Source organism: Phodopus roborovskii, unplaced genomic scaffold (assembly GCF_943737965.1).
Source record: "Phodopus roborovskii unplaced genomic scaffold, PHOROB, whole genome shotgun sequence".
Classification (NCBI taxonomy): Eukaryota; Metazoa; Chordata; class Mammalia; order Rodentia; family Cricetidae; genus Phodopus; species Phodopus roborovskii.
The window spans coordinates 4,343-26,099 of record NW_026125345.1 but is presented as its reverse complement, the minus strand read 5'-3'; the positions used below and the strand labels follow the sequence as shown (position 1 = coordinate 26,099).

The 21,757-nt window shown below is 42.7% G+C and overlaps 1 protein-coding gene across 1 annotated transcript; it reads left to right on the top strand.

The window, feature by feature from the left end:
- LOC127214321 (E3 ubiquitin-protein ligase RING1-like) lies at positions 1-21,091 on the top strand. Its single transcript, XM_051174714.1, has 4 exons — positions 1-92; positions 8,754-9,328; positions 12,442-12,518; positions 21,071-21,091. Exons 1-3 carry the CDS (start codon positions 1-3, stop codon positions 12,450-12,452), a joined length of 678 nt encoding a protein of 225 aa, XP_051030671.1. The 3' UTR covers positions 12,453-12,518; positions 21,071-21,091.
- The last annotated feature ends 666 nt before the right edge of the window (positions 21,092-21,757 follow it).

Here is a 21,757-nt window from a genome sequence, read left to right as displayed (position 1 = left end):
ATGCCTGTTCCTGTTCCTCATCCTGAGACTAAAGATGTACACTGCCGCACCCCTGGCTTTTTATTTGGCTATCAGGTCCTCAGGCTTGTATGGTAACTACCTCAGCAATTGAACAATCTCCATAGCTCTGAATTTCTCCTTGAATCCAAAACTATCCTTGAAAGATAGTTTTGCTGATAAAAGAATTCTTCCTTTGCATTTTTTATTTTGAGAAATACTGATTTTAACTAACTAGAAAATGGTAGACTCAGACAGCAAGATAGCTCAGGGGGTAAAGGTGCTTTCTATCAAGCCTGACAAAACTGAGTTTGATCTCCTGGATCTATGTGGTGAAAGGAGAGAGAAAACTCATGTGATCTGTCCTCTAGCCTATACGTGTGAATCATAATATACATACATGTGCTCTCTCTCTCTCTCATACACACACACACACACCCTCTCTAAAGGGATTGAAGTTCACAAAATGGCACCGCAACGTGGCTAATAAGAACTTCCACTTAAAACTTAACAAAACCTTAATAAAGGGTTTTAGAAACAAAAAACAAAACAAAACAAAAAAAAAAAAAAACCCACAAAAACAAGAGACAAGCAAGGCTTCTTGGTAACATTTTTCTTGATTGGGCTCTGTTTTGCTATAGACAAACAGAGATTTGCAGGGCTCCTTTAAGAGAGATTTCCTGACTGCTTTTAAGAAGCACTGCCAACAATTCAATGGTGTGTATGAACAGCTGGAGAGAGTAGCTAGATATGGTGGCACTCAGGAGGCAGAAGCAAGCAGATCTCTGTGATTTCAAATTAAACCTGGTGTACAGAGTGAATTCCAGGACAGCCAAAGTTACACAGAGAAACCCTGTCTCAGAAAATGTAAAAACAACAGTAAAAGAAATAGAGTAATAAAAAAGTCAAGTGAAGATGGAAAGCACACAAAGAGTCTGGATACTGTATGCTATGATGTTGTCTTTAAATTGCTCAATTGCTAAGGAAGAAATAATTTCTACAATACACTTGATTATAAATACTGCTAAATTAATCCAATTTATATATTTTAAAAATGCCTTGATTTCAAAATTAAGTCTAAGGACAGTTTACTGAGGAAGAGGATTTCTATTTTTGTTTCCACAGAAAATGAAAAGCTGTGGATTCCTTCCAGACTAACATGGTTTGATCAAACAAGACCCCCAGAAGAAGTGTCCCAGATGATCCAACATTCAAAACACCTGGGACAAGGCAACCTTACAAACCACTACAGCCAGGATTTCTGAGTCTTCTTACGGTCCCCATGACAGCACCCCTTACCAGCAGGAAGCAGCTTGAAAGAAACACTCCCAAATTCCCAAATATCGTTTACAAATGTTTGTTTTCATTTATATGGTGTTGATTATAAATGGTTAATGACCACAACCAATCTCGTTAACAGTAAAAAGGGGATTATGGTATAGATATGAATACTTTGTTTTGGAATGGATTTTCATTTATTGATACAAATTTAAGGTCAATTTTGTGATATGTATATTTCTCCTCTTGTTTAGGTATTGTGTTTATATAGCTCACTTAAAAATGTAATGTATAATTTAGTACAAATTTTAGATAGTTACCTATAATAGTCAAAACTTATAATTAAGTTAGTTAGGTTTTCTAGATATACAGAGATATATGTGAGATGGATAAATATTCTTCAAACCTTTTAAAAACCTACAGAATATGGCATGTAAAATGGTTTAGGATTTTTCTTAACAATGAGGTACAATGGCTCCTGGCAACACCACCTGCGTCAGAAGAAACGCGTTATAAAGTTTGCTTTCAATATGACAAGACTAGCCATTTGGGCAAGATACTGCTCTTGTCTGGACTGTTTGACTTTATGCTATATAAACTGGACATACAGGACCCACAGGAAAGTGACTACTGATACAAGATGGACATTGCTACAGGATTCTTGCTTCAAGGAAGAGTCTGTCAGACAGTCTACAGGACAGAGAAAAGTGACTGACAAACTGCCAATAAGGTGGACAGTTTAAAGTTTCTTGCTTTGCTGAGAAGTCTTCCAGACACACTATGACCTATAGGCTGAAGATAAAACATTACAGAACTTTGGGTGACTAACCATGGGAGTTGTCTCTGTTATTTCTAGAGTTTATATACTATCCTTCTGTGGTCTTTGATGGAGTTGAAGAGCGGTAGTTATGGTTATAGTTTTCCTTAATTAGGATTAAAGGTAAGTTACATATAGGACTTTAGACTCACAAAGATAGATATCATCTTTGATGGAATATTTTCTTTAAATCTTGATAAATGTTAATGGACTAAATATTGTTAACTATGGCTCTTATTTGATAACTGTTTTGTCATATGTAATTTTACTATGTTAAAGTTAAAACCCTTCCTTTTATTTTAGACAGAAAAGAGGAGATGATGGGAGATAGCATTCTGTAAATATGTTTCTCTTATTGGTTAATGAATAAAGCACTGTAGGCCAATAGGAAAGTAAGATAGGCGGGACTAGGAGGAAGGAGGAAGTAGTAGGGAGGAGGTTCAACATGTAGGACCAACAGAGCAGAACTCTGGCCCCTCTCTCCGGTAAGATAACACCACGTGGAAATACTTACATGAATAGAAATGGGTTAATATTTAAGAAAGAGCTAGTCAATAAGAAACTAGTAACTGGCCATCAGCATTATATCTAATACAGTGTCTCTGTGTGTTATTTGGGGTTGTTGTGGCTGTGGGACCAGGCCGGCAGGGAAACCTGCTCGTAACAATATATACATGTCATCTTTCTTAGAAGATTTTATTTTATATTTATGGATGTTTTGCCTACACACATGTATACTATATATATGACTGGTACCTGTGGATTCCAGAAGAGGGTATTATATCCTTTGGAACTGGAACTATAGACAATTGGGAACCATCATGTGGGTGCTGGGAATTAAACACATATTCTCTGCTTTACCCTCTGAGACATCTCTCCACACCCTCCCTTATCTTCCAATCTGAAGTTGGCAACACTAGGGGGGCTGAGAAGATGGCTCAGTGGTTAAGAGTGCATACTGCTTTTTCAGAGCAGAGGACTGAATTTTGGTTTCCGGCACCTACATCTGGTGGCTTTCAACCCCCTGTAACTTTAGCTCCAGGAAATCTTAATGTCTTCTTGATTTCATGGGCATCTACACATATATGCAGACACTCACCTCCTACATGTAATAATGTAAAATGAAATAAAATCTTAAAGTTAGCAAAGCTTAGTAAAAAGCACAGTTTCCCCTGTAGTTTCTACCTGACTTAGATGTTTTAAAAAGGGTAACGGAAGGCTGCAGAGGTGGCTTAGGGGGTTAAAAGTTTTTGCTGTCCCTGCAGAGGACTGCATTAGGTTCCTATCACTCATGTCAGGCAGATTACAACTCTTGTAACTCCAGCAAGGGATCCAACATTAATGTGCACATATTGAAACACACACGTGCACGCACGCGTATACACACACACACACACACACTTTTTTTTAAAAAAGAAAATGGTAAAAAACTGATGCCTGAAACTTGTTTTAATGTTATTATTTATTTAATTCTTGTATGTGTGTGTGTGACCACATACATGTGGACACCATCAAGCCATTTCTCCAGTACCCCCCCTTTTTTTAAGTATAAAGCCTTCCACAAAATTTGTCAAGAATATTCTTTATTGTACTGAAATAGGATCAGCATGGAGAATAATGGGTAAAACTCTTACAGCACTCCTTTAATCTAATTTGGCCTCTATCCCCCTTGATAATAATTCATTGTGAAATAAAATTATGATTTCTAAAGGGAAGCTTCAGTTTTTATTGCAGTTCTCGCTCTGCTGTTTTTGAGATGTTGGTAAAGTATGAACAGTTTGCTTACATGCCACCGTCAGCATTTCTGGTTTTATGAAGAGACTTGGACGTTAGTAAGCACATCACACATCTGTCTGGGGACCTGTGGATGAGCAGTGGTCAGGGATTGTGCCATCTGAAGACAGGACTCTCACCTGAATTGATAAGTCCATCCTCTCACAGGGGTAGTAAGTGTCTCCAGACACGAAGAAGCTGCACCCTGATGCATACGCAGCATTAGCTTATGCAACGGCCTATCAGTTCTTGCCGTCTCCCAAGTTTTGTCTTCGGTTACCTGAAAAAACACAGGGTTTGTGCATAACACAAACCCTAAGTGTGATGATCACATTACTCTGACAACAGTGTCGTGGTGCAAAATACGTTAAATGGGCCCTCGCCTGAAGAAAGCAGGTTGTAACTCTTCTGCTAGAGCAAGATAAATGTGCAAAGACAGCTGATTCAAATTCAAGGAAGACGTTCACATGATTCCCTTTCATGCAGTTAAAGCAACATGCCTAGGTAACTAACATGTTTCTGAGCCCTGTTCCTGCCCATACAAGCAAGCTGCCAGAAACAGGATAGGAGGCTTCTGAGAGTTAACATTTTGCAGTTGCTGTTTTGCTGTTTTGAGGTATCGGTTGCCATAAACTGAATACCTGGATCTGTTGGCACGGTGGCTTTGCTTGTCATGCCTCTCCTGTTTTTATAGCTTCCTGTGGACGTCAGCTATTAATCTCACTAGGCTATTTGTCAGAATCAGCTGTGTTGTCTTGCTTTCAGCATTCTGCCTTCTCAATGATCCACTCTGGTGAGTTCAGGGATGATTGACTTATCATGCTTAACTGAGTGGGGTTTCTTGGACACACAGATTTAACTTTATTATACTCAGGGGTTTATGGATATCTGACTGTCCTGTACTGGTATTCCTACAGCTGTGACACAGGTTTTGGAGGCAGTGAATGTGATTTGTTTCCCTCATCTTTTTCTTTCCTGTTTGTACACCGTATAACTTCACTGACACATGTTCAGTTTGCTAAGTCCTCCTTCAGATACCTCAGTCTTCTTAAGCTCCTTTTATGGAATTTCCTTTTCATAGTTTACCTTTTGTGTGCTTCTAATCTCATGTTCATATGCTTTTTATTATGTCATTCACCCCCCCCCCCCACCTAGCCATGTTTTCTTCTTTTGTTTTATGTGTGGCCTTACAGTTTAGCTCAGACTGGCCTGGAATTCATGATTCTCTGGCCTCAGCTCACAAGTATTGGGATTACAGGTATGTGTCACTATGTCTGGCTTTCCCTCTAAATGCCGAAGCTTTATTTCTTTAGTTGATTGGATATACCAACAAAGGGTGATCTGAGGCCTTTGAATGGTAAATGAGTGACATTATCTGGACTTTTAGGGACCATTTGTCAGTCAGCTTCCCTCATTGATTATGGGCTATGCTTTCCTGTCCAAAAGTCTCTGTTAATACATGTACACTTTAAATTACTTCATTGATAACTGTGGACACCTGGTTTTCCCCCTCCACACGATTGTCACTCTTTGTTACTTTCTTAGAGGCTGTTTGATCCTCTGCTTGGATGACTTAATTGCCAGCTAATGCATGGGAGACCTTTTAGAAATGCCTTAAATCAACAAATCTTTCACCAAAGTACACACACACACACACAAACACACACTAATATACATGCATGCATACACTCACACCTATTCAGATGCACACATATACACAGATACACATGCATATTCAATTGAAAACAATAAAACATATCTTAAAAGCATTTTTGTGATGATGCTACTATGGCTCTATTTTTTTACTGTTTTCAAAAATTCATTTTGTTTTATGAGTACAAAGTAAATGTTCTAGAGGTACAAGACGTCTGGGGATATCACATCGAATGGACTGTTTTTGGGTTTCAGTATTTTATGAGGTAGCTATTGAGAGCTATACCCCCACTTAAGCAAAAGGTCTTGGAGGCAAACAACTCTGTCAAGAGTACAAAGTATAAACTGGATGCGCTTGTGCATGTCTGTAATCTAAGGACTTAGGAGACAAAGAAAGCAGGGTCAGGAGTTCAAGGCCATCCTCAGGTACACAGAGAGTTACCTGTGTGAGACCCTGTCTCAAAAAACAAAAATGGGGACTGGAAAGATGACTTAGCAGTTAAGAGCATACACTGCTCTTCTTGAGTACTAGACATGATTCCAACATCCAAGGGGTGGCTCCCAGGTATCTGTTCCCCCAGTTCCCAGGGATCCAATGCTATATTCTCTCTGAGAGCACTAGACATGCATGTAGTGCATAGACATACGAGCAGGCAAAACATCTATACTCATAAAATATAAATAATCTTAAAACACAACAATCAAATAGAGTGGTAAGTGCAGAAACTTTTCAAAAAACACCAAAAGGTTTATGAATTACTAATTGCAGTAGGTATCTTTACAAATGATACTCTATTTTATTTATGATATAAAAAATACTAATTTTTCTATCTACTGCAGTGGTTTTATCATTGGATTTTTTATTTAATTTTATTATTGTGTGTGTATGTAGTTCCCCCTCCCTCCTCTCCTCCTGCAACCCTATTGCCCCCTCCTCCATCTGCTCCGTGGAGAGGGTAAGGCCTCCCCTAGGAAGTTTACTAAGTCTGTTCCATCATCTTGTTGAGGCAGGACCAAGGCACCTCTCCACCCCCACATCCCTATGTCTGAGCTGGGCAAGGTATCTCTCCATACAGAATGGGCTCCACCAAGTCAGTTTGTGCATTAGAGTTAGATCTTGTACCCACTGCCAGTGGTATCATATATGGTCCCGGTCACACCATTGTCACCTTTATCAAGGAATACTTCATTTATTCAGTTTGCTGAAATATATTGAAAGGACACAAACAATTAGCATGAAAAATTAAAAAGTGAAACATTTGAAAGTCAAACATAAAGTTTCCCATGAGCACCGTGTCAGTACTGGCTCTATGATTCTGTTTACGTTTGTTTGTGTGAATAATCATGAATTAATTGTTGGTGCTGATAGCTTCCTCACTTTGACCCATTCTTGATGTGTTAATATTATACCGCAAACCTCGGATGCTCAGTTATACGACCTGGGTTCTTTAATGCATGAGCTGATGTATCTGTTTGGGAAGGTGGCTCCTTGAGATCATTTGCTTCAAGTCCTCAAAGCCAATTGTCTTGTTTAGGCAGACCAGACTTGGGCGATTCCAGTCTCTACTCCCTGCTCTGCCAGGCACTGCCCCAGCAGTAATGCTAACAATAATGGTGTTTGCAACACTAGTATCCTCTAGGTCAGGCCCTATCCAGGCCTCTGTCTCCCCTCTCTCTGAATTCTCTACTTTTCCAGGGAAGGCTAACTGGGTCTTTACCAAGGAAGTTTGAACTAGCATCCTTTGTAGGTGCCTTCTTTCATGGAGATCATTTGCATTTTTGCATTACCCTTTCTACCAATGCTTTCCAACAGATGTAATGCAAAGGGACATATAAAATACATTAGTGCTAACCAAACACAGAAAACACTATGGTTGTTTCCTGCATGGGATCTTATCCCACTGCTCCAAACTCTAGAAAGCTTATAACCCATGGTCTGTAGAGCCCCTTCCACTGGTAAGCTGTGCTTTAAAGAATCTATAAGTCTTCCCTGGAATGCGGCAACTTTTTAGATGGATTTGTTTTTCTTTTTAGGGACTGGAATGTAGAAATTCAGACAAGTGTTTGTGGCCTGTAGGATTCCCCACATTGTCAAGTGGATACAACTGGGGTAACTCTTCCAGATTCATGTTTCCCTCTGAAACACTGTCCCTAATTACTCAGCTATTACTGGTAAATCAGTCATGACCATCCACAACGAGCATTGGATACACGTGTTAGCAGTGGTTACTGTTCAGCCTTTGATAGTATTCTCAGTTCCGTGTGATTACTTGAATCCACTTGTATTACACTGCTCTCCTTAGCATAGGGAAAGGCAACAAGTCAGTTCTCAAGAATAGTTGCCATCATTTGGGAGGGATAAAGTTCCATCCTTTATTCTTAAGTCTTCATCCTTTGTGTGTGTGTAATGTTTTACACGCACGTGGATGTGTGTGGGGAACACACATGAAGGTCAGAATAAAACTTGGCAGAGTTGCTTTCTCCTTCTATGGTGTTGGTCCCAGTTTGTACTCAGGCCAGGGCACAAGCACCTTTTAGCTGCTGGACCATTCTGAAAGCCTAATATTCATCCATTTAAGTCACAGGAACAGCCCTGTAGTCCTTGTTTGCTGTTAAACTTTACACATATGCATATTTGTTTTTGTTGTCTTTTCTATAACAGCATAATATCCTTGAGAGATTCCTGTCCAGGTGTTCATTTCTACCACCACCACTTCCAAACAGCGCTGAATTAAGTAAACTGACCTGTGAAATTTATTTGAAATAACATTTTAAAAACGCGGTTTTCCACTTCATTAACAATCTAGGCACTATTTTTTGGAGCACCACAGATGAGTAACACAGCATATTAACCTTCCTTTTGTATGGCTGGGAAGTCTAAGTTTGCAGAATTAATCCCCAGCAACGCGTTCCTTTATTAATTTGCAGCTGTTGGTTTTATTCCCCTCATACTGACTTGAAGCCTGGCAGCTTGGGCCTAATTAACAAGCACTAAGTATTTAACTGGAAAAGAGGGTGCCTTTTCACAGCTCCCTTTGAAGGGCCCTAAGTCACATCAAGTGGATCCACAAGTGTGGGAAGGGACTATCCCTAGGTAAGCTGCGGGTCGGGTTCCTTTCAACTCTTCCGCGGCCGGCGAGACTTGGCGAGCGTGCGAGCGACTCCGAGGTGCGCACGTGCAGCGCAGGGAGCCATTTAAACCAGCGAATCCGCGTTCTCGGTGCTGACCCTGCAGCGTCTGCCGAGTCCAGGCTGTCCCCCGTCCCTCTCGGCGGCGGCCCGGGCGATCCGGGGCGGCCGCTCTTCCCCAGAGGGTCGCGGGCACAGTTGGGGACAGTTTGGCGGGCGGGCCCCGCGTTTCCTGTGACAGCGCGGCCGGGCGGCTCCCTCCCGCCGCGGCGGGACCATTTCCTGAGCGTCCGGGCGGAGGCGGCCGGCGCGGCGCTACCATCGGCGCGCGGACGCGGGGGTGCGGCCGGCAGCGCGCGGGGACAGACAGCCGGGCGGGCGGCGGCGGGGCGCGGGGCTCGAGCCGCGCTGGCCGCGAGGAGCTGTGCAGACGCCTTGCCGGGAGCGGCAGCTCCGCGCATAGCCCGGCTGGGTCGGCGATGGGCGCGGGCCCGGAGCTGCCTCCCCCACCGCGCGCGGTGAGGTGGACCTGGCCGGGAGGCGGGCGTCGGGCCCCCAGCTCCGCGGCCCCCGGAGCGCTCCGGACTCGCCGATCGCGGGCTCGGTGGCAACATGTCTGTGGCGTTCGCAGCCCCGAGGCAGCGGGGCAAGGGGGAGATCACGCCCGCCGCCATCCAGAAGGTGAGCTCGGAGAGGCGCCCGAGCGCGGGCCGAGGCGGGGTGGCGTAGCGTGGGGCGGGGGAGCGGCCCGGCGGCGGCGGCGGTGGGGGCGGGCGCCGGGGAGCCGGCGGAGCCCTTTGGCGCCTGCTCTGCCGGCACAAAAGCGCCGGCAACCGCCGCCCGATTTCCCCGTGGGGGCGTGCGTGCGCTCGGCAGGGCGGCGCGGGCCCGGGAGGGGAGCGGCCGGCCGGACTCCCGCCCCGCCCCGCCCCGCCCCGCCGGGACCCCTCTCGCGGAAGCCGGAGCCTGGAGTGTCGCGCCGCAAACTCCTCGGAGTTGAGGCCCTCCCGGGGGAGAACTTGGGGACCTTCCGCAGGGGCTCCGGGCTGGCGGGGAAGGAGCCAGTGCGCACCGGGGGTTCGCAGAGCAGCGCCCGCGATCCGTCCCCCTCCGCCCCTGATTGATGCGTCTGAGCGCCCAGGGCAGACGCTGGGGTTCCGGAGGGCGAGCCTGCTCCCCGCCGCCCGGAGTTGGCGGTCTACACCGACGGGCGGGCCATTTGTATTGAATCAGGGTAGAAGCGCTGGGAGCTGCGTCCTCAGAGGAGAGTGCCACCCCAGTCGCCGCTCTGGGACTGCCAACTGGGGACACAAAGGTTCTTTATTATCCTCTGAGCCTGTGTCTAAGAGCAAGGCACTGTTCTCCATCTCAGCGTGGGGGACTTTGAAAAGTCGCTTGTTAAGTTGAACAGTTTGCCTGGAGTAGTCCCATCTTGTCCCCTGCCCTGGAGCAAGGTTGAGGGAGAGAAAGTCAATTTGTTGTACCAATCCGGACACCCTTGCAGACCCGTGCGTTAATGGCCAACGGGTTCTGTTTACTGTCAGGGTCTTTGTAGTGTGGCATTTGACATTTGCCCAACTGTTGCTTTATTTTCTTTGAAGAAACCCAGCCTGGCAGTGCCTGGAAACGCAGTTGCTTTCTCTAGTGGTAGTCTGGTGAACAGCCTCCTTACACACGTGCAGGAAGCATGTTTCTGAGGGATCCGCGCTTTCGCTTTGAACTCTAGAAAAAGTCTGTCGTTTCCTTTTTCTCGGTAGTTTTTTTCTAGTGTGTCTTATTATTTATCTTGAGTGATCTACAAGGTGCTAACTGGTTAGTTTTCATTCTCATATGAGAAGTGAAAAATGGATTAAAACTTTATATTTTATATGTATGTGTGTGTATGTCATGTGCATCACATTTTTTGGAACCGGAGTTAACAGCCAGTTGTGAGTTGCATTGTGGGTGCTGGGAACCAGACCCAGGCCCTCAGCAAGAGCATTAAGTGCTCTCTGGGTTATCTCTCCAGTTCCTCAAAAGTGTATTCCAGCTAAAGTTTTGTTTGCAGTGTCAGACATGATTAGATGGGAGACAGACAAATGGTTGGGGTCGTTTAATGTGTCATGCTTTCCTTGGTTTGAGTATTGAACTGATGGCACTCAGGAGGCAGAGATGGAACTCCCCTACTGGAGGCCAGCCTGGACTACAGAGTGCGTTCCAGGACAACCAGGGCTACACAGAAACCATGTCTGAAAAGACAAACAAACAAACAAAAAACCCAAAAATAAACAAAAAAACCAAACAAAAAATGGAACAAAATATCCTTGGTATGAGAAGTGTTTGTCCTTAGTAATGGAAGGTTATGATAAATGCTCAGGAAATCTCAGTTAATGTTTTTAATTGAAAAATCTCATTAAATGATTGAGATGGTGGTTTTGGTGTTGTCACCTGGTTATTCACGGAATCATGAAAGGTGGGTTCAGGATCAGCAGTACCCTGATCTTAAAGCTCCTACAAACTTAGGTGACTTGTTAGGGACAGCATGCTGGCACTAAAACAATCTTCTATAGGTCTATTTGTTAAGTATCATTGGCAGAAATGAATTATTTAACTCTCAGAGCTAAGGTTGCTTAGATTGTTATCAGATGATAAAATGATGATTAATTTATGTTAGGGGTTTTTGTTTTTTGAGACAGGGTTTCTCTGTGTAATAGCTCTGCCCTGGATCTCGCTCATAGACCAGGCTGGTCTTGAACTCACAGAGATCCGCCTGCCTCTGCCTCCTGAGTGCTGGGATTAAAGGCGTGTGCCACCACCTGGTTTATCTTATGGTTTTTACACTTCCTGAGATACCTTAATATAATATTATAAACTCAAATTCCATTAAATATAATAAATGTATAGAGAACATTGTGTATTGTTTTAGAGAATCATAATTTATACATTTGGAAAAGAAGGTAGCCTGTTACTTCAAGTATTGATGTGTGTATTTCAGTCAGGGTAAGGACAGATATTTTTTCTCCTTTTGTACTACAAAGCATTAGAATGCTCCAAAACCAATTGGGACTCAACCTTTAGCTAGTGGAAACTGTATTTACAGACAGCATAGGGGTAATTAAATGATTCTGTATTCAAAAATAAAAACATGGAGGATGGCTTAGTAGGGTTCAAGGTGAGAACCAGTGCTACAGAGTTGTCCTCTGATCTCACATGCACCTTGGTACTCAGCTGTGTGTGTGTGTGTGGGGGGCATACTCACTAATGCTAAATAAGTGAGAAGGATAATAAGTTTTCCTTCTGAGTTTCAAGAAAAGGAATACTTGGAGTAGGTATTAAACATAATTGATTAAATGTGACACCAGTTCCAATATACAAAAGTAGAGGTTTTTTTTGTCTCCCAAGTTATAATCTGTACATGAACAGACCACTCTAGTAGGTTCCTTTTCCATGTAGATGTGACATTTCTAGAAAAATCTAAACTACAAAAATCAGTGTTGTGGAATTATCTATGTGAATCATGTATAGCATATTTTATAAGTGATTTGTACATTTTAACAGTAATGAAAATTTTTAAGTTAATTCAATCTCATGAGTTCTTATTACTATGAACTACAATGTTTTGTAGCAGTAGGTAGAAAGAAACATTAACAGAAAGTAAGTGTAAGGGGCTGTTGTTTTCCATGTTCACTTGGTTGATTTGCATCTGTAATGATGGCTTTGAGGTGCTTCTGTGTATTACAGTCATACATTCCTTAGTTTTTCATCTTACTTTATGCACTACATTTACAGTAAGCTTTTTCATTCTTTTCTTTCAGATGCTGGATGAAAATAACCATCTTATTCAGTGTATAATGGACTACCAGAATAAGGGAAAGGCGTCCGAGTGCTCCCAGTAAGACCCATAACTGCTCCTCGTATTTGCGAGTTGTTGTTTTACTTTTGAACTACAGTTTTAAATTTTACTTGTAGTTTTGTGGTACTGTCACCTCAGTCAGTTTGAGAAAATTTTCATCTCCCCAAAGAGAAACGTGTCTATTGGCCATTATTGAGATTCATTCTTTCTTTCTTTCTTTCTTTCTTTCTTTCTTTCTTTCTTTCTTTCTTTTTTTTTTTTGAGACAGGGTTTCTCTGTGTAGCCCTGCCTATCCTGAACTCACTCTGTAGACCAGGCTGGCCTGGAACTCAGAACTCAGATCCACCTGCTTCTGCCTCCTGAGAGCTGGGATTAAAGAAGTGGGCCACCATCTGTTAGTGTAGACTCACACTATTGGGGACCTTTGATGTAAATGGAGTCCAACAGTGTGTGGTCTGTTTTGACTGACTTCTTTCTCCCTCCCTCTGTACCTTTTGAAATAGGGTCTCATGAAGCCCAGCTGTCATCACACTCCCAACCCTGTCTCTGCCTGTCTGGTGCACTTGATGAGGGTGTGCCAAGCACCCAGCTCTGATTGACTTTTCACAAGGCATGTTTCCAAGGTTGATCAATGCTGCCACTCGCATTCTGTAGAATGCCAGATGATCTCCATTGTATTCTGTCATTTGGGTTGTTTCCAGTTCTCTCTCTGTTCATGATATTGCTTCTGAATATGTGGCTTTGTGTTTAAATGATTGTTTTACAAAAGAAAAGCCCTTTGTGGTGGGAGGCAGTGTCTTTTTTTATTTCTTACCCTATATTTATAATAATGACTTTAAACTTGTATAGAGCCTCATCTATAGAAAAATAAAAATCTTTGCTTGTCAGTGGTGGCACACACCTTTAATTCTAGCACTCAGGAGGCAGAGGTAGGTGGTTCTTTGAGTTCTCAGCCAGCCTAGTCAACAGCAAGTTCCTGGACAGCCAGGAACTACACAGATACATTCTGTTTCAAAGCACAAAGAAAAAGAAAAGCACACTCTTCAGGTATATACTGTTCAGGTAAATACAGTTATTTAGTTACTGCTGTACACACTGATTGAGAGGGCAAAACTTTATGTCTTAGAGAACTGATTGTCACTTACAAGGACCAAACTTTCATTTTAAAGTAGTCTCTATGAGGTAAATGATAGACCCTAATAGATTCATGTGAGAAGCCGGGCATGGCCAGGAATCCCAGCACCTTCAAGGCTAAGGCAGGCAAATTCTAGTTTCCTGAGTCACACCTCAGGATGCTGTCTTAAAGCAACAACCCCCCCCCCCAAATGGATCAAAAGAAGATCTGATGTGGTCGAATCGCCTATTTGTCAAGCATTCAGAGCATCAGTGTCCATCAGATACATGGAAATACAAGCTTTGTTTTCTAGTAGATGCCCTAGACGAAGAAGTGGCATGGATGTGCCTTACTTAGTTCATTGTTTAGAAAACACTGTCACCGTGATGTATACCTTACAGCAAAGCATGGAGAGAGCTCCACACTCATCTCCACCCTGAGCCGTGGGTCATTTGCTGTGTCCAGTGACTGCCGCACTGTAGGGCCCAGTTTTAAGGCTATTTCTCTCAGCCATATTCCGGGCCCATCCTTTCCTCGAAGTCTCATTGACCTGCTCCTGGGATTTGCTTTTCTGTCTCTGTTGGGTTCTGTGCTCTCCACCGATTTACTTTACCCCTGAATTCTGATTCTTTCCTTCTGTTTAAATTATTTTAAAAATAAAAACCCTCATGTTTAGTATTAGAAAACTTTTGGTAGTTATGCCTTAGTTCCCATGACATTATTTCCCTTCTCCTTGTATTTATATCAATGCACATATAATATAGATTGTGATAGTGTAGTGTTTATAGAAGTGATGTTTTTCCCTTTTTTCTTTCTTGTTAGCAAGGATCAAGTTTAGGATCGTGTTTCTGTTTGTCAGTGCTGTCTCCGCTGAGTGACTGTCTAGGCTCAGTTCTTAAATGAATCACTACATCACAGACCATGCTCCATCTGACAGATAACCTGCCAGAGTATGTTTGCTTTATTTCATCCCTGACCTGGTATCCACCCACCACTGCCAGAAGTACATACTGACCGTCTTTTACAAAATTCTGTGTATCTGACTGGGGAAAACTACCAGTTTTCAAACAAATGCTCCTTTCAAAGCATTTCCTACTTAATGAAAAAGGCTCAGTGATAGTACTAGAGATTACTGCATGTCCTTTACTGAGATTCTTCAGACGGTAATAGATTAGGTGCAAGTGCTCTTTGTTACATAGACATTTGAGAGTGAGTGCAGATACGATTCTCTTACTTGTAGGAAGCCAGTTTTCCCTAAAGTTGGGTGTGGATGCTTACACTGCTTGAGTTTAAATTATTGAAGTGACTGGGTCATAGTTTGCATTCAGTGGGTACCACGTCTTGTGGTTTGCTTTATCTTCAGCTGCTCCTCAGTCTCAGTGTTCCAGTGTTGATGCTGTTGCAGAATGCAGTTTCTCTGTGGGATGCTCCTCACTTAGGACCCAAGTATGTTTCTGCATACCGAAACTGACACTGTGCCCTATGTGTGGCATTGCTGTCACAATTGTAAAGTGATGTCCTGACTAATTCTACTTGAGCAGCAGCTTGATCAGTGCTGGTGGTAGCTTTAGTCTGCTGCCTTAAGGTGGTGCCTGCTGTTTTCTCCACCAGAGTTAATATTCCCTCTTTGTCAATTGTATGCATAACACCAGGCAGACACCTTGAGACACACATGACCTGTTCTCATTATACTTCAGCGTACCAATTTTAGTGTCCACTAATGTCTTAGCCTCCAGTGCTTGTTACTATGGTGGTTGTCAAGAGATGACCAGATCCACCACTCCTAAGCGTATTTGCAATTCTGCTGTGAGGAAGTCATCCTTCACCCCTTCCCGCCGTTCATTATTCCAGGTCTTTATGTGTAAATGGGTTTGTACATTTCCTGCTATATTCTCTACCTCATGCGCTATTCTGATACTGTGTTTTCTTTCTTGGCTTGTCCCAGATTTGACTACTGGGAGTTTTTCTGTCTGTCTTCTTGATAGCTATTATTTCCTTCCTTTCCTTCCCCTTCCTTTTCCTTTCCTCCTTCCTTCCAACAGGGTTTCTCTGTGTAGCCCCCGGCTGTCATGGAACTCACTCTGTAAACCAGGCTGGCTTTGAATTCACCAAGATCCTGCTTACCTCTGCCTCCTGAGTGCTGGGATTAAAGCATTTTATTTTCCCTCCCCCTTGAAATGTTTTTAGTTTTACCTTGTATTTCTTCTTGTACAAATTTGGAATCATCCAGTTCTCTAAGAGCGGATTGCAGTTGTTTTATCTGTTTGCATATAGGCTGAACTGTAGAAACCAAACTGTTGTTATCAGAGCTTTCTTTCTAATGACTTGCACATTTTGCATTAGTATGGCCATTTCCATTTATGTACTTTGTTTCTTCAGTAGACTTTGTCTGGCTCTGTCCATGTGCCTTTGCCATGGGTCATCTTCATTTGTGAGGTTGCCCTGAAGCCAGGTGTGGAGGTGCTGCTGGAGTGAGTTTGCACTAAGGCTTTTAGGTGGAGCCGAAGGGTTTTGTGGTGGAGGACAGGTTTCGTGTTCAAGTATGGCCGGGTTAGGGGGTAGCGAATGTCCCAGCTGCGACCAGCTTTTCCAGCTTTGTCATGGTGACTTGTCATCATGCCTTCTCCGCACGCCGGGATAGGCATCGTAGGACTTTCTCTCCTATTTCATGCAGCTGGGGCTTAGATTGGTTTAAGATGGAAACTCAAATTTTACTTTCTCATGAATTTTATAACTCCCACCTTTAATCAAAAGGGCCTTGCTGTGTCATGTGGGGCTGTCCAGAATTTTAGGGGTTTGGAATTTTATGTTTTTCAAGATCATACATTCTTTCACAATTTCATACCGATAAAAATGTACTCTGATATTCTCCCCATTATGGTCTCTTACTCTCGACTGCCAAACTCTTCTTCCTGGAAAGTCTCCCTGCTTTTATGTTTTTATTTTAGTGTGTGTGTGGGCGCGTGTGTGTGGTGGTACTTATGTGTCGTGTATAGTATGGTAGCATGTGTAGTGTGTGTGTGTGTGTGTGTGTGTGTGTGTAGAGTGTGGTATCTGTGTATTGTGGTGGCGTGTGTAGTATTTTGTGTGTGTAGAGTGGTGTCTGTATTACGGTGTGTGTGTGTTCCTTCCCTTCCAGCCTCAGAGGAGCTTGATCAGCAGGTGTGAGCTGCCGCTCTGCCTTGCCGGGTTTGCCTTCCTTCTGACTTCTTTTGGTATTCCTTCTTTCTCAAGTTGTCAGGGCAGTTTGGGAATAAAGAAAGAAAATCTTGTGCTTTCAACACTGACAAATGCTCCTGTTTCCTCATGGGGAAAGTGAAAAGAAAATGTAGAGAAACATTAAAAAATGCCAACTATCTGGGAATTGATAGTCCGACATTGATTAAATGTTTCCTTTGTATGCCACTTCTTAAATTAAAAATAACTTCTTCCACCATGCGTGAGAGTGGGCTCTTGAGGCCACACTCTCTAGGGCTGTAGGCAGTTAGTGGTGCAGGGAGAACCCCAGCTAGGAGATGCAGAGTCTTGGTCCCCAGTGGTGTGACATTGGGGAGCTGCCCTTGGCCAAGTAAATAACCCCAGCCCTATCTCACAGGCAGTGGATCCCCAACCCCATTGTGAAAGAAAACATGAACTTGGAAAGCATAAATCCTCCCTTCATACACACACACAAGGACACAGAAGGCTCAGGCAGGAGGATCACCATGAATTCAAGGCCACTCTAGACCATATAATGAGACCCTGTTCAAAAAAAGTGAACCAAGCAAACCCTTGCTGTGTTCTAACCATTGACAGTTTATGCATGTAAGACAAGACAGGAGCCCATCCTCCCAGAGTCTAGTGGTGATTCGTTCCGGATGTGTCTGGCTGTCTTCATCAGCAGACACAGGCTACCCACAGTGTCTGTGTCAGTGGTCTGAAGATAGGCCTTACAGCGTTCGTTAGCACATGTTTGAGACTTAGACTTCCTTCATGTGGTGTGAATGTTATCCGAATCGGTCCAGAGTTTGCTTTAATTAGCAGTCTCCTTTGGTGTTTTAGGATGGATACAACTATTTCGGTGTTTCATAAGTTTTAATGTCAAAAATTAGTATTTGTCATCATTTAATGGAATTTTAGTTTGTTACTGCTTGCCAAGGTAACTTTTATTCTATAAACCAGTACCAGCTTCAGTAAGTGTTCTGTGTTAAAGTTATTTTTAAATTAAATCTAAGCTTCAGATTTTATTTTTCTTTTTGAGACAGGGTTTCTCTGTGTAACAACTCTGGCTGTGGTAGAAGTCACTCTGTAGACCAGGTTGACCCATAGTGCTGGGATTAAAGGCGTGAGCCACCACTGCCTGGCTCATACTAATTTTTAATTAATAAACTTAAGCCTGCTATTTTATGTGTGGTGATTTTAGTGGGAGTCTTTTGTGACCATAAACGTTTGTAAGTATCTGTCTGGACTTATTAGGACCGGTTAGTCATCAAACATAAGATTTTGATGGGTCTTGTGTTTCGGATAGCTTTCACCAGTTACGGTTGTCATAGTTAAGATGCTGAATTTGGCTGGGCAGTGGTGGCTCAATCCTTTGATCCCAGCCCTCGGGAGGCTGAGCCGCACCTACAGAGCAAGGGCCAGGACAGGCTCCAAAGCTACAGAGAAACCATGTCTCCACAAACCCCAAACCGAACAAACAGATGTTGAATGTGTTGGTAATCTCCCAATAGTGTACATATTCAGCTTTCTTGTGTTAACAAGGTTTGCTTGCATTTAAAGATAGGGATACCAACAAAAGGCAGTGTTAGCCCGCTTTGTCATCGTGTAAAGATCACAGAGCGCATTGCAGCGGCTGAAGTGGCATGGTCCTGCTTGGCAGGGAACTGTGGAGCTGGGTGAACCACTCCACTGTTGACTAGTGTAGACGTAGGAGCTCAGACTTACTAGAAAATGAAAGTTCTCAGGAAAATGTTCTTACTTTCATTCTGTAGTCTGAGCTGAGTTCAGATTCTGTGTTTTTTGTTGTTTCTTTTTTAAATTTTATTTTAGGTGACTTACATCCAAAATCAGAAGAGATGCAGAAATAGTAGAAATAAGCAAGTATTTGCTAATAATTTTTAATATTTGTTTAATTTAGCGGTAAGCTGGGGGATGAACATTACTTATTTTTTCTTATTGCAATTTTACTCAGGGTTCCTTTACCCTGGTTGATTGCTGTCTGCCTATAGTCTCAACTATAGGCGAGCGGATTACGGATCCAGACACAGCTCTGTCCCCAAAATAGGAAAAGATTGCTGAGTTAAAGCCTAGTCTGATTCATAGTCAGTACTGGGGCCAGCCTGGTCTATAAAATGGAGACCCTGTCTCAAAAATAAAAATAAAAGCACAAAAGGACTTGTTTTTTACCCACCTTCTTGTAAGAAAAGGATTTGTAGGCAGATGCACTGTCTTGTTTGGGGGTATTGATAATGAAGTATCATGTTTGCAACTGACTGTTAAATGGTTATAGCAAAAATATGTGTGCATAGACAAGAGTCAATGATAGGACAAATGCTATAAAGTAGCATCTGGAAGAGAGATGTAAAAGCTGACCCCCCCATTCCTGAAACTTCTGAAAACTTAAAGTCATTTAAAATTAATTAAAAGTTAGATTTGATGTGCGAGCAGGTATCTGAAATTACCTGAGCTGTGTTGTGTGTATAGACACAGGTACAAGTGGCTTTAAAGGTCTGCTGTCACTCCTGTTAGACAATCAAATGAAGCCTGGGACACTTAGTGTCCTTTCCAAGGCTGGCTGGGGCTAATCAGCATAATAACTACCAAGCTTGCTATGGTCTTGTGTAGGCACAGTCTTCAGCTGTACATTTTTATTTGCCGTGGTGTAGTTGGTGTTCCCAGAGCACTCAGGATCATACCAACATGCTAAACTCCAGAAGAAAAGGAGACTTAAGATGTAGTCTTTGGAAATCAGTGTGTCTCAACCACAAGTGGCTTGCTTGGGCCTAAGCTTGCTCAGGCGGTGAAAGTACTTGCCATCACCAAGCCTGGCTTTAGTCTGATTCCCCCTGGACCCACATGGTGGAAGTAGAAGCAACTCTGGTTGCAACTCAAGGCCTTCAGTACTGCTCCCACCACCACGAATAAAAATGAACAAAGTTTTGAGGGCTGGGTGTGTGGCATGCTCAGAAGGCAGAGGCCAGAATTTCAGCAGATCTCTAAGTTTGAGGCCAACTCTGATCTATAGACTATAGATGGCCTTTGTTTAAACCCCAAGGACCCTTATAAAAATACATCTCCGGTCAGATTAGGCATATGTGGGAGGAGGGGATCTGGAAGTGCAGGCTTCTCGGCATGGGAGTGGATCAGGAAGAACCAGGCCTTTCTTTCCCACAGTGGGGGAGATTGGTTTATGACAAGGTTAGGGAAGTACTTCAGTTTGAGTCTGAATTAGATACCTCATTTAGTTGAATAAAATTCTTTTGACACATTCATTTTTAATTTATAGCTAGTATCTATAATAATGAGTTTTGGTTTTTGAGGCCCGGCCTGCTATAACCCTAGCTCTAGCCTATGTTTCTGCCATCTTCTCAGGTGCTGGGTCACTGGCCCATGTCACTGTGTCTGCTCTCTGGACATTTTGCTGTGTTTTAAATTTGGTTGTGTGGGGCTTGCTCAGTCATGTACTGAGCCCAGACAGTGATTAGATTCCTGCCAGTTTTTTGTGTGTTTTATATGAGTTAACTTTAAAAATTATAAAGTGACTTTAGCAAATTATTAAGCGGTATTACCAAAAGCCATATCCCAGTTATATTTACCCAAGTATTAAAAATTTGTTTTATTGTTTTAAAGTGACTTGCCAATACTTTTAGTGTGCTATCATTTTGTTCATGTCTGCAGTTGGGATGCAGAGGCAGGTGGATCTCTGTGAGTTTGAGGCCTGTCTGGTCTACAGAGTGAGTTCCAGGTCAGCCAGGTATGTAGTGAGACCTTGTCTCAAAAAACCAACCAGGTGCAAAAAGCAGAAGGAAGGTGGGGGTGCAGGGTAAGCATATTTCATTGAACTTCTTTATTTTAGTTCCTGTAAAACCCAATAAACAAGTACTGTATGTCTGATGCTGATGTCAGTTATTTTTTGACTAGTCTTGGAATCATGCAACTCAGAGGTCTCTATCTAGACCATGATTCCTCAGTGGTAAGGAGAGTAAGAGCTGCCACTCATGTACTGGTTTACATATTAAATAGAGGTATGTGCCCAGAGACCGCACCGGACTGTTCTAGCTCATGGTGAGATTACTCCTGTTCCCCATTACCTTAATGTCTATTATGTGTCATTTGGAATTACTTTGCAGAGGAAATAGGAAAGGTTGAAGTGCTAATGAGTTCAGATAACACATCTTTCATTAAGAGCTTTCCAAAAATAGTTATACGTTGCTTGTATTTAACAGATAGGAAGATTTTTTCTAATATTGCATTTTTTTTTTTTTTGTTTCAATAGGTATCAGCAGATGTTGCATACTTAACCTGTATACCTTGCTACAATAGCAGATTCTAATCAGAATATGCAGTCCCTCCTGCCAGCAGTAAGTGCCTTGAAAGAGTCAATGTTTGAAGCTGCGTGATTTGGACAGTTTGTTTTGGTGATTTTGAATTTTGTGTTTAAATCCTGAATACCCTTGAGAACATGAGTCTATTCTACATCCCTACATTCCCTACTGTTTTCACTCATCTTATTTGGCTATTTTAATTCACTCAAAACACTCCCTACTCTGGGAAGTTGTGTCCATTCACCTGTCCACTTACCTACTTGTTTTGTTTTTAATACTAAGTAGATTGCTAATGAGTCTGGGGTATTTCACATCATTTCAATATTAAACACTTGCATATGAATCTTTAGTTATCAGGACTGCTATCCTTCACAACAAAGTTAACCAGTCTCTCAGCACCTTAGAATGTCCTGACGGTTTATCCTTTGAATATCTTCATTTATGTGTTGGGGAAACTGAGCCACATGTTGTGCAGATGTTATCATACTCTGAATTCGTCTCCCCAGTTTTCATAACATGTCCTTGCGTCTAAGAATTAGGTAGGCTCAGAGCTGGGTTTGATGTTATTCTGGGTACTGTGGAGCTCCTCTCGATGGTGTCAGGGCGGTGTAGTACTTTCTCAGATGTCACACGAGTTA

What these genes read in the sequence shown, in the direction of transcription:
- LOC127214321 (XM_051174714.1), top strand. Translation starts at nt 1, where the DNA reads ATGCCTGTTCCTGTTCCTCATCCTGAGACTAAAGATGTACACTGCCGC. An exon ending in CAGGTCCTCAGGCTTGTATG is followed by an intron (nt 93 to 8,753) that starts GTAACTACCTCA and finishes CTGACCCTGCAG; the next exon opens with CGTCTGCCGAGTCCAGGCTG.